Genomic DNA, 13,658 nt, shown 5'->3' with positions numbered 1-13,658 from the left:
TGTTTTTTACCAATGGTGGAGCAGATCGATCTGTGAATTTTAAATAGCCAAGCAAATTGGCATTTTGAATCAAAAACATACATTTCTCAATTGGCTAAATTCTCTTGTTTGGTAAAATCTCACTCGAAATTAAAATGCATTAACCAAGCTGGAATATTATCCCCATAGTTCAAATGCTGAAATGTGCTGCATTGAAGCGCATTTTTTCTAGCAACAAAGTTATTGTTTTATGTATCTGCCCAAAAAATTAGAGCAGGTTCGTCATGGATTATTTTAAAAAGCATTTCATGAATCTACCCCAATTTTTTTGGCAGATGCATGGAACAGTAACATCCCATTACTGTTGCCAAACAGCCTCCAAATCTTATTTTAGTACGACCAACGAAAGGCAATCCTGATTCTGCAATATTCTTTTCCATTGATTTCTAAATTTTGTTCTTTATACCTTGCTTTGCAAGAGGAAACGCAAGGTCCAAACCAACTTCAATCACAGGTTAAGGCTACAGTGCTCTACATTATTGCATGGTAGATGACAGTAGCTTTCCAACAATGAACAGCCATTTCTGCTGGTCGAGCTATCTCGTCTTATATGCACTCTTATTTCCCTCTCATCTTCCTCACCACCGAACAGATTGCGACATCTTGTGTCGCTTTTCATCAGTTTCAAGAGTCTCGTACAGTCTGATGCATATAATTGGTGGAAGGAAACATAAGGAGGAGAAGCGGATATGAAAGCATCTAGTTTCATTTTTGCCAACAAATTAAATGATAAGTCTCCACCAAACGCATGGAACCCACAAAACGAACAATCTGTTCCATGTGTTGTGGAAAAAGTTGACCTTGTGTGAACTGTTTGATGGTGTGAAATCATTTCATGGGAAAATGACTACTTCCATGAAAGGAAAATGCGGCATCATGTAGACCTTTCAATTTTCACATGAAAACCATTGCTCTTCTTCTGTAAAACGTGTTACTTGAGTTCTGAGCTTCTCCGTACTGTTAGATTGAGACATGGGGCCATTTGGTAATAATAATAGTTTGTCACATTTTCATGAATCCACTGCAAGATTAGAGTGCATTTAGAATACATTGTAACTTATTGTTCTATGAATTTGTCCTCCTCTCATGAAACACTAACAAGTTGTTCTCGTTGGCAAATAGTTCCACAGGTGCCATTCGTCCCAACTCTCCAATTCAAGAATTTTTAAAAGATTAAACATCTAATCATTATGACTAAAATGAAGAAATAATCTGAGTTTACTCCCAACGATTGCTAACATGATAGTTCCCATCTATTGAGTAGTCCATATTATTGGGCGACTAACATATATGAATAGTATGTGTACTTTAACATATATGTTCTATCAGATATCTATATATTTGGATCTTTATATTTGGATTTGAATTCATAATCCTACGGGACATCATTTCTTATGTCTGAATCGAATCTGAACTCTTTTTTCCATATCCAATTTGTTTTATGTATTGTGGTCAGATATCAAATCTAAATCGGATTTGTTAACAACGTTAACTAGCCCAGGTGGCTAACATTGTGCTTACGATGTGGCACCGGCTGTATTGCTAGCGTTTGCATATCATCCCCTTCAAGTGTGTGAATGTCATGACAGGCGGCTAAATTTAATTGGGTATATGCCCAAACGGACACATTAAAGCAATTGAAATTTTCTCCTAATGAATCAGATTAAATGATCCAAATCCGAATCATATCCGATGTATCGGGTATATTGAAAAGTCATATTTCAATCCAAATTTTGAGCCGGATTTTATCAATTTTCAAAATGTAATAGCATTAAATATAAAATGTTTGGCTAAAAAAAAGAATCTTACCCAAATTCTTATCTGATCCTATCGGATATGATTTATTAAATCTGAATCTGATCCTTAAATTTTTTTTTTGTATCCAATTTTTTCGGACCGATTCAGTCGAATATCGGATCCAAATCGAATATATTGACATCCCTAATCATACCACTATTCATTTTTATATTGACCACTTTGATTTCACCATTTTTCTCAAATCTGACTCGTCCACAATTCCTGGTCACGCTTGCTTCCGCTACCCAAAATGCTTAAGCATCACGTTCCTTCCCTCGTATAACACTATTTAATGCATTATGATTCCCAGACTTTTAGGGCTGGCCAAGCTCGCTATTTTTCTTTTTCTTTTGTAGCCGGCTTCGGTCGACGTTCCTAGACTCACAACAAACACGAGGATGACCCTTGCGTTGGCTCGATGCCTGTCGTACCCACATGCTGGTGGGCTCGAGCCAACTTGGTCCTCTATGTACATGAGCACGGTCAATAATGGCTGGTTTGGCCATCTAACATCATTTCATGTTAGACTAATTAATTAGTTGTACACTAAAGATTACAACCAAAGTCTAAGCTTTTGCCAAAGTACAATAATGTAGGGAAATATCTTCTTACGGATGGGCCGTTTCAATGCGATTTCAACAAAGCTGACGTCGTGTTTCTGAATTTCGCGTGGGGTGAAGCTGACAAACAACGGTCGACATTATTTATCCTCACCTCAGCTTTGACCAATTTTTCTTGTTAGAAATTATTTTGAGCCTACTTGGGAGTTTTTGTAACGAGGAAAAGATGGCCCAAGTACTCAAAGGATAAAAAGTCATCATGATCATATCTGCTGAATAACGGGGACAAAAATTTGGAAACTTCATTGGAGTGATTTTTTTTTTATTGCTTTCTACAATAAATAAAAGAACAAAACAATAGAGTTATTACGCTTGTAGTTACTTTCCTCAATTATAAATAGTGTGATCGGGATACTTTAGTTGACATGTGTACCATATCTTTATGTACGTCACAATGTAGCTCATCCATGACTCTAGAGGTAGGAGACAAGAGGAAAAGTCAGGCTTTTTCTGAATAGTATGGTTGTTAACCTCCTGCTCACTCGAAATAAATATGTGCATGGTTCATGTTATTGGACTACGTGTCCTTGGCCGTTGACAGCAGCATTCTGCAGTAGTATTTTAACCTAATTTTAGTTTTTTAAGCTGTGTTTGGATAGTACATTTAGAAAAATAAGTCTTGTAAAAAACTAAATTTTGTGACAAACTGGTTTATAATCAGTTTTTAAAATATGAATTATGTGTTTGAGTGACAAGACAAAAGACAATATTTTCTAGATGGGGACAGATGATCCATTCCCCTTTAAAAAATGGTGTTTTTTCAAAAATTGAGTTTTGAGATTGGTGAAAGAAATGAGGATGGATTTGGGGACCGTTTTTGTATCATTTCTTTTTTTTTCTTTTTGGTTTATAATTTGATGTGGTCCTCCTACATAAATTTAATGCAAGGAATATCTATGAAGAAAGTGATTAGAAGTCAATATCCAGAATTTTAAAAGCATTCAAAAAATTAGATTTTAAATTAATAATAAAAAGAATGGAGGGCACAATATATAAATAAGCGAATGACAATGAACATGTATTTATAAATAAACAAAGTTTATAAATAATGAAAATTTTGGGGGACTGTGTGGGCAGCTGCCCACATAAGACCAAATGTGGCTCCGCCCCTAATACAAAGAATAGGTCATTGTTTTGGTAGTAAATAAAGGTTGGGCTTCTCTGTATATTATTTGATTCTTTGATTTTTTGCAATAAAATGGGAAAGGAGTCCAACCTCGCAGGAGTTTGGAACCTGAAGCAAAAGTTGGATTGATACAGAAGAAAAGAAGAACATGAGGTCCATCTTTGGCGTTACAGTCAAATGTAGGGTCCGTGATAGAAGTTTCTTTTTCCACTTAGATTTTAGCTTCCCGTTTTGCGTTCACGATGGACGTTGAGTTCTGTGCCCAATTAGTAAAAATCAAAGCAAGTTATCTCAGAAAGATGTTTCTCTTGGGGTAAGTAAGGATCACAATTAAAATGTTTCTCTTAAGTCCTTTAGAAGTTGAAGAAAGTGATTAGAAGTCAATATCCATTGGAAATAGCGATCAGTTTGAACATATACATAAATGCAATCTCAACGCTTTCTTCAATAATAAAGGAGATGACAGCCCAGAGGTTTGAAACTGAAATTGAATTAAACATTCTTGTTTCTTCCTCGATCGGTTAATTTCTCTGTAATGGTGATTTTCGCAGCATTTAGTAAGCCATGATTCAGGATACTAGCTGTTTTGCCTAAGTTCAGTCTTTATATATATATATATATATGATAAACATTAACTTGATTATCCTCAATTTAAGTTATTTTTCTTACCTACTTAGTTGTTGGATCGTGTAAACAAGGTCATCTTAAGTAAAATAGCATGTGAAGCAGAAAGATGCTTAATTAAATCTAGAATAAATTATCTCTCTCTCTCTTGTATCAAGAAAGAAATTGGGTTGCCTGTGCAATCAGGTGCTCAGACATTGGTGAACAATTAATTATTTTCCCTGAGGCATTTATTTATAAAAATTTATAGATTTGTCAATTTCCAGATTCAAGTTGAGAGTGGTAATGATAACTTCTCTTTAAGTTGTAATGCTAAATTCTTCGGCGATTTCGGGTTCTTTTGGATCCAAACTTGACAAGCAGGTATTATACTTTAATAAATGAAAAAATTATTTCTGGATCCATCAGTCGCAAATTTACAAAACCACCTTTGCCGAAACCGGATTTCCATCTCATACTGCTAACACGAGAAGGCGTGTTCACGCCTTTGTTGGAGGGGTATTTTGGTAATTTTATATAAAAAATTTAAGCTCCCACTCCTGTCTTTATGGAGAGCCTTTCCTTTAATCAACAAGGGCATTTTAGTCATTTAGAGTTCATAATCTTTGGTCCCTTGTTAGGGGGGCATAGTTTTATTTATGTAATCACATATTAAGAAAAAATTGCAGCTTAATTTTTTTTTGTTTTTTTTTAAAGAAAAAAATTATCAGAATTTCACTTCAGGTCATTATTTGACAGTTTTCATGAAAAGTAAGGCTTTTGTTAAAAACATCACAAGAGGGTGATCGTCGCCCTTTTGAAATCATATGCAATGAGCCCAAAAATTGAAAATTTCCGTTTCTTTTTAGAAATTTAGCCTTAAAAACTAATCTGAAGCTTAAATATCTAGGAACGAATATGAAGGAAACAAGCTAAGAAAATAAAATATTCTCTCATATGCTATTCAGATTCGTTTTGAAAGTTGAAACTATTCTTTCGAGATAACACTAACAGTGGCACTCTCCTTCCCTTATTTGAGATGAGCACCACGGTCACCGTGCCTTATACGGCCAACTACTGGTTCCTTCCTTTTCTTTCTTTTTCTTTTTTTCTTTTTAAATAATTGAACGCCCAAATCCGCAAGCTTTGTTTTTCTTCAAGAAAAAAAGAAGGATCTTCTTATCGATCCCAAAATAAGAACTGTATCTCAATCAATCACAAAACAAGTAGCAAGAAGCAAATTTTAAAATGTTCTTTATAGATTTTATGAACTTTCAAATTATGCTCATATATATTACCGAAAAAATGAATTGAAATGAAGGTGGTGCGGTCTGGGTGCGAATCTGGATTGCACTCGCGTCGCGTCGATGCAGGTGCATTTTCTTTTCTGCCGCAGCCTGGTGACTGAGGCTCTTCCTTGATGGTGGGATTAATCATCTTGGGATAAATAATTAATTTATTTAAATTGAACATGAGAAAAATGTAATTAATTTATTTAATATTCTGAAACACTCCAAACTTTTGACACGTCACAGACCTTTTTAGTGAAATTCTATGGACTGTATTTGTAGGGCGTTCACAAATTTATACTGATACTAGTGAAGATGAGTGAACTGCACATTTTACGACATTAATGGGGAAATATATTAGCAGCAAATAGCTGATAGCTGATCGTACTCTCTAAGAAAAAAACCTCATATGTTCAACACAAATTGCATGACAAGAATGATATTATAAATTGAACAATTGGTGGAGAAAGATGATTACGTATCTTCAATCATAGAAGAAAAATATGAAATATTAGGGTTGCATATTCTCGAAGCCCATAACCACTTTGCTTGCACCAATATGCATAAACCACGTTTACAGCCCAATAAATTATAGTCCAGTTGTTCATATAGAATCATAACCATATGTAGGTTTGTGTAGGCAGCTGCCCACGTAGTACTATAAAAATTTGATTATTCTCATGTCGTTTGTCCCTAAATTGTTTGCTTATTCATATATTAGTACAGCTTTTTACTGTTCTAAGATGTTTCAAATTGATACTCTTAATTTGTAAAAAATTTCTGACTCCATCACTGCATGGAATTCAAACCTAAACAAGAATTTGAGGGGAGATAGTTGCAGCATGCCAACAAACAAATTTACAACTTGTTAAGTTCACAAGGTTCTCTAATCTGACTCAATCAGAATAGCTTGTTGGACGAGCACCCGGTTGTTGGTTCAATTCGCTGTTAGTGTCAACCACATCCACAAGCACAAGCTCTGAGTGCATGATATATATATAGGGGCCGAGGGAGAGGTGCCCGCCTAGGCCATGGTCCCACCCCGACCAATGAAAAAAAAAATTACATTAAAAAAAATAAAGTTTTTAATTGTACCATGTATTTTTTGGATTTGAATTCAATTGGTCCTACCAGATTCAGAGGTTGAACTGTCGACCTGTCCCTGAAAAAAATCTGACTTTGTATATATATATATATATATATGCAGAGCGTAGCCGCTAGTGACCGTGTTAAAAGTTTTAGGGGTGATTCTAAAGCAATATCCATGTCCATCTTATAATGTGCATAGTTTTACATTACATGAATAAGAATGAAAGTGTGTGTGCGCGCGCGCGTGCGTGCGACATCTGAAAATTTAAATAATTACCGTTAAAAGACAATAGCAACGATTTTTGTTTTTCGATGGTTTATATATATATATATATATATATACACGACGCAGCCATTAGAGTGCGGCTCCTTTACCTGTGCCGCAAGTTAAGGTGGAAAAGGGACCAGAAAATCAATGTGGTCGGGTGGGGCTTCAGAGTGTTCCCACTCTATCCATTTTACGTGAGTGCGACTTTTCCCGTTCCATGACGTAACCTTTCTGGTTTAATATCACGCTTCATGTGTCCAACGGCCTTTACGTGACGGGACGGAACCAGCAAACCCGAACCCATTGTCCCCGCCAGTTAAACAAACAAGTCTGCTGCTCCTCCTTGACTACAATTAAAAAGATATAAGCAATATAAATAACGTCTTGAGCATAGTTAGTAGGATTGTTCTCAAATTCAAGGGAGTAACTTAGTCTCAAACTCAACTCTAAACCATAGGGACAGAAGAGGAGGACTCTCCCGTTCACAGTCTTTCACCACAGGTGATGTGAATTTAAGCAGGGGGAAAGAAAATTTTTTTTTGGACAAGTTAAATGGTCTAACGAACCTATGATAAACCGAAACTGGAAAAATATATTATCGAATTAAAAATTTTAATATAACTTTTTTTTTTTCAATTAGCTTGAGTGGAGTGGGGCCATGGCCTATGGGGGCCCCCTTTCCTCCACCCCTGAATTTAAGATTCAAGTTATTAAAAGGATCTTTCAAAACACACTTTATCTTTTGAGATAGAAGGTAATTTTTAAATAAAAAGCGCATTCAACATTCGGGATTTCTCTCCAAAGATAGCATTTTCAACATGAGTTATGGGTTTTCTTTGCGAAGCTGGTTATATATGTTGTCTCTGTATATGAAATTTGTTATTTGTTATTTTATATTATCCCATGCATTATGCATGTGTAATGTTTAGGCATTAATATAAATATACATTCATACGCTCGTTATATACACAAAACAAAACAAAACAGTGTACAAAACTTACTATTGTTTTTGCGTTCCAAAAAGTTTGTCTGTCCAGGGCCGTGGTTGAGTTGCCTAACTCATCCCACTTTTTCGCGTTCAAGACTTCCAACCTGCGAGTTTCTCCCCTCCGTCGTTGGTCGCGTTAAAGATTCAAAGTTAACAACTTTCCTCCAAGCCACGCCCGCACGTTTCTTGTTATCTAACGATACCGATTTCCGATAAGGAACGTTCTTCAGCACGTATCTGCAAGTCCTTCCAACTTCTCCACCAAAAATTTCATTTACAACTTATGTCTATTTCATTTCTTTCGTATCTTGCGTGGAAAGATGATTACGAGATAGAGAGGTTGAGAGATGCAGGAGGTTGTGGACTCAGCAGGTTATAAATAGACCTCTCTCCTCTCCTCCATTATCACTGCACTTGGATTCTCTCTCTCTCTCTTTCTCTCTCTCTCTCTTTATCCCAGATGAAGCCTTCGTCTCCGTTTGGCAAGAGGGGAAGTTCTCCGGTGGGGCCGTTCGCCTTCCAACATGTTGGAGACGGCGACCTCGAGGCTTCCATCACCGTTGATACTGGTGGCAGACGGCCCCAGAGGCCAAGGTTTGGGGAGCTCCTCCAACACGTCGAGGAAGCTCGCTCCCCAACACCCACGTTGCCGGACCGTCAGCCCGCCGAGCTGGACCGGCGAGAACAAGCTGTTCCCTTCGTTTTATCGTTCGCCGACTTGACTTATAGTGTTCAGCTACGTCCTGGGATGCTCGCCGGAGGGTGCAAGAGAACGCTGCCATCCACGACCGCGGAGTCGGTCGAGGCGGCCAGCAAGTTCTCCGACACCAAGACGTTGTTGAACAGAGTCACCGGCGAGGCGCGAGACGGGGAGATATTGGCGGTGCTGGGCGCCAGCGGGTCGGGAAAGTCGACGCTCATCGACGCGCTCGCCAACCGAATCGCTAAGGAGAGCCTCCAAGGCACCGTGAAGCTCAACGGCGAGGCGGTCGGCGAGCGTCTGATGCGCTCAATCTCTGCCTATGTGAGGCAGGACGACCTCCTCTTTCCGATGCTCACCGTTGAGGAAACGCTCTCGTTCGCCGCGGAGTTCAGGCTGCCCCGGACACTGCCCAAGGAGAAGAAACAGAGTCGTGTGCAGGCCCTCATTGAGCAGCTCGGCCTGCGCCGGGCTGCCAAGACCATCATTGGAGACGAGGGCCACCGGGGCGTTTCCGGTGGGGAGAGGCGACGTGTCTCGATCGGAATCGACATCATTCACGACCCAATCCTTCTGTTTCTGGACGAACCCACCTCCGGTCTCGACTCCACCAGTGCATTCATGGTCGCCAAGGTCCTGCAGAGGATTGCCCGCACCGGCAGCATCGTCATCATGTCCGTCCATCAGCCGAGCTATCGAATCGTCGGCCTCCTCGATCGAATGATCTTCCTATCACGTGGCAATGCCGTCTATAGCGGCCCTCCGGCTCAACTCCCGGCTTTTTTGGCCGAGTTTGGCAGTCCGGTGCCGGAGAACGAGAACCAAATAGAGTTCGCTCTTGACCTCGTTCGCCAGCTCGAAGCGAGCACTGGTGGGATCAAAGTTCTGGTTGACTTCCACAACAACTGGAAAGCGACCAGGTTTGCTCCATCTCTTCAGTCGAACAAGAAAGGAGGCTTGACGCTGAAGGAAGCAATCAGCGCCAGCATCTCTCGAGGGAAGCTCGTCTGCGGAAATGCTACCCAGGGCAGGCAGAACTCGTCGGAGTCGATGCCGGAATTTGCAAACCCATTGTGGAAGGAGACCGCCATACTGACGAAGCGCTCGGTGATGAACACCCGCCGGTTGCCGGAGCTCTTCTTCATGCGCCTCGCCGTAGTGATGGTCACGGGTTTCATCCTCGCCACCATCTTTTGGCGCCTCGACTCCTCGCCCAAGGGAGTTCAGGAGCGCCTCGGCTTCTTTGCCTTCGCTATGTCCACGACCTTCTACACCTGCGCAGATGCACTGCCGGTGTTCCTTCAAGAGCGCTACATATTCATGAGAGAGACTGCCTATAACGCCTACCGCCGTTCCTCCTACGTCCTCTCCAACGCCATCGTCGCCGCCCCGCCGCTTGTCCTCCTCTCCCTCGCCTTTTCCCTCATTACCTTCTTCGCCGTCGGCCTTGCAGGTGGCGGGGAGAGCTTCCTCTACTTCTTCGCTATAACCTTCGCCTCCTTCTGGGCAGGAAGCGGCTTCGTCACCTTCATCTCCGGCGTCGTCTCGCAGGTCATGCTGGGCTATATCGTGGTCGTCGCTGTGCTAGCCTATTTCCTCCTCTTCAGCGGCTTCTTCATCAACAGGGACAGGATACCTTCCTACTGGCTCTGGTTCCATTACCTCTCGTTAGTGAAGTATCCCTACGAAGGAGTGCTGCAGAATGAGTTTGAGAGCACGTCGAAGTGCTTCTCAACGGGAGAGCAGATGTTCGACAACACGCCGCTGAAGGGGCTGAGCGCCGCCACGAAGGCGGAGCTGCTTCAATCGCTCAGTAGCTCGCTGGGGATGAACGTGACCATGAGCACATGCGTGACGACGGGCATGGACATACTCAAGGACCAGAGCATCACGCAGCTGAGCAAGTGGAATTGCTTCTGGGTCACGGTGGCGTGGGGGTTCCTCTTTAGGTTTCTTTTCTACGTTGCCCTGTTGATTGGCAGCAAGAACAAGAGAAGGTGAAGAAGAACTAATCGATGGTTGTGTTGCAGAGGCTTCTATTTTTGGTCATTGGATTTCTTTGGTGGTAGCTAAATTTGATAACCTATTTTTTAATTTTTTAATCGAATGAATTTCTTTAATGTAATTACTTGTGATCGATGTTGTAATCATCCGGTGAAAATACAAAAATATATTCCAAGTAATATCATCTTCTTTCGTCGCTTTGCTTCTTAGAAATTTTCAAATTTATGTGGAGACATCTGGTAGTTTAGTTGCTTCAAGTGATCTCAAGTACCCAAATCAAAATATAGTTTACATACTGTCCATAATCTGCAATAAAAATAGAATTCACATTTTTTACTTCTTCTCATTTGGGTCTCTTTAATTTGCATGTATTTATATTTGTGGTTTCATTTCTATCTAAAATGTGCAACTTTGCATTGAAGATCATCTTCGAGTCAGATCCTGATAAAAGGCTAACTAATTCCTGCGCCAAAGTTTTTTGTGGAGCTTGCTTGACGAACACCACATTCTTGAAGAGGGAGCACAAAGTGCAAAACTGCAGCTGCCTCGAGAGTCATATGTATTGTCAAAACTAAGCATCAGGGTGCGTGTGAAGTTGCCCATCTTATTGAGACGTTCTTTGTCACAATGCACGCAGACTTTCAATTATACGAATTTTTTGGAGTTCCGCAGGGTTGCGGCGGAGTTTTCTGGAGTTCTTTTTAATAAACGATTGATTCAAAGATACTCTCCCTGAAGGCACAACGTTTGAAAATGAGAAAATTCTAATTTGGGAAAGCTGGTATATGAGAATTTTCTGTTACTCGATCGATGACATAAAAGTTTTGCACATTTAAAAAAGTCTCCATCCTGCATAGTGACGTGAAAGTTAGAGAGAGAGAGAGAGATATATATATATATATAGAGAGAGAGAAAAACAGGAGGGGAGAGAGACTCTCAAAATCCGCTCCTCCCCTTTTCTCTGTTTGCTTGGGATCCAAGTACATCCATTGTTTACAATCAAGAGGTGTAGCACTCATAACCAAATACACTATGCCCAGTGGGAGAGATAGATATGAAAATGAAGAGGTATCTCACGTCAGCTAGCTAGTTTGATAAACACAATATATATGGTCAAAGGCTCAACGCTAAGGCACACCAAAAGAGAGTTGGATAGTCTAAGTTGCCAAATTGCTTAGTATGACCTTTTCTTCAGCCCTTGGTTTGCCAAAAGCATAAAAGCTTCAATTACCAAACAGGTTACCTAATACCAACGTGGAAGGATCTTGACCAGCTTATGCCGAGAAATACACCCAACTGTAAGATCATTGACCTCCATCAAATTCAAGATTTTAAGTGGCAAATCCCCAAGTAGAAAATCCCCTTGCAATTCGAACCATTGATGGCGCCATAAAAAAATATTTAAAGAACTGCAACAATACTTATAAAGTGGTGAATTGTTAATCAACAATGATATCATTAGTGGCTTATCTCGAGTTTTGTGATCGATCTCCACGAGGAGACAAATTCCATGTGGTTGGTTACCAAGTTTGTCATCAAGGCAAAATAATGCAAAAAATTTTGCAAAGCAGCATGGTGCAAGCAATCCCATTCTATTTTATTTAAAAGTACACTACACCATATTATGTCATTCTTGGATTTTTTTGGCCCCAATACCGCCCTAGCATTAATTGTGCATTTTTGCTTTTTCCATTGAAGTGATACTAGTGTACGTGGACCCTCTAATCATTGCATATATACAAAAATGTGATTTCGTGCTAAGTTGAATAAAAAAGTATTGCAAAAGGTCCACAACTTTACAACTTGATTGATTAATATGGAGGTCATCAACAATATCATATCACGAAGGCTTTCAATACCAATCAAACACAGAATCATGCTAAGAACGACCATGTAGATGCTTTTTCCGAAAAACTGGACTCTCAATATGTTTTGCTAGCCGCTATTGCTCAAGCTGATGTTTTGATACTAACAATTTGCCTATGAAACTCAACGAAAATTGGAATGAATAGGGATCAAAAGGAACGAATCATGGGGTTTTCAACTATGTAATCATGTCCAGATCTATAGATCCAGTTTCCCTCTATTCATGCAACTCACTCTCCTTTAGTTCAAATCTTTAAACTTCTCTTAGTCCACGGATCTTTTTTGCAATGATAGAGCACATGGTCTTGCCACGTTCTTTGTGCCTCACCGATGATAAACAAGGGTTGGTTGTAGGGCCTTTGCTTCTGTAGTTACGTTTTCTGAATGGACTTGGTTCAGCTCGAACAAATCAAATGCAACTTGAAATTGAAATTTGCAATACAGCTGTGTCTCACATTGTTATAGAATAAACAGGCGTTAAACTTGATGCATTTTCTTTTATCCCCCATATGAAGAAACTTGCTGCGCACTTTGTGTTTGGCTGCATAGACACCTGCGGAATTCCCATGACATTATACTTTAAAATGGTATTAGATACCATTTATTGAACTACACAGTTTACTCTTAAAAGTAGTACTTATTTATATCAACTTGTTAGTTTTCTATGTTAATGTATTACGTCCCTAAAAAGTTTCCGCTTCATAATTTGTTAATACTTGGCGCCTCAGCGGACTTGCCCCTAAGAAGAATCCCATGCGAGATTAGTATCGTAGCACCAAAAGCTTTCAAGCAGCTGCCAATTTGTCCGATGAAATTAATTTAGTAAGTAAAGAAAGCAGAGAAAAAACATTTGCAGGAGAAGATGATCCGCTTTAATTTCTCTTGTCTAGAATTAGTTGAAGCTCACAATTATTTCATTCTTTCACAAACCTAGAAGGGGGGGAGGGGAGAGAGAGAGAGAGTCAAACTTGCTGAGGAGAGCGCGGGGGAGGAAGAACCAGTCCAGTAGGCCTCCACAATGGTACCCCTGATCCCAAGAACAACATTCCTTCATATAAGACTCGAACTGAGGACGTGGTTACTGTACACCATGCATCTTGAGCGGTGATCATCAGAATATGCCTTCTAGCTATGCATAATTAAGTCCAGCAACCACTTTGCCTACTGTGTGACCCAAAGTCTGAATTTGCAGCTTTCCTTTAGCAGTTTTGACAAAAACAAGAACCCCAAGTGTGACCAAAACTCTCACAATTAGGTGGATATTATGTT

At 40.0% G+C, this 13,658-nt stretch overlaps 1 protein-coding gene across 1 annotated transcript; it reads left to right on the top strand.

Annotated features, from left to right (window-relative positions):
* The first annotated feature begins 8,200 nt into the window (after positions 1–8,200).
* Positions 8,201–10,804, top strand: LOC116255117 (ABC transporter G family member 6-like). Its single transcript, XM_031630875.2, has one exon. The coding sequence runs from the start codon at positions 8,280–8,282 to the stop codon at positions 10,518–10,520; it is 2,241 nt and encodes a 746-aa protein (XP_031486735.1). The 5' UTR covers positions 8,201–8,279; the 3' UTR covers positions 10,521–10,804.
* The last annotated feature ends 2,854 nt before the right edge of the window (positions 10,805–13,658 follow it).

The sequence above is a fragment of the Nymphaea colorata genome, chromosome 5, assembly GCF_008831285.2.
Source record: "Nymphaea colorata isolate Beijing-Zhang1983 chromosome 5, ASM883128v2, whole genome shotgun sequence".
In the NCBI taxonomy this organism is placed as follows: Eukaryota; Viridiplantae; Streptophyta; class Magnoliopsida; order Nymphaeales; family Nymphaeaceae; genus Nymphaea; species Nymphaea colorata.
Note: the sequence above shows the minus strand (reverse complement) of the source record. Positions and strands in the feature narration are given on the sequence as shown.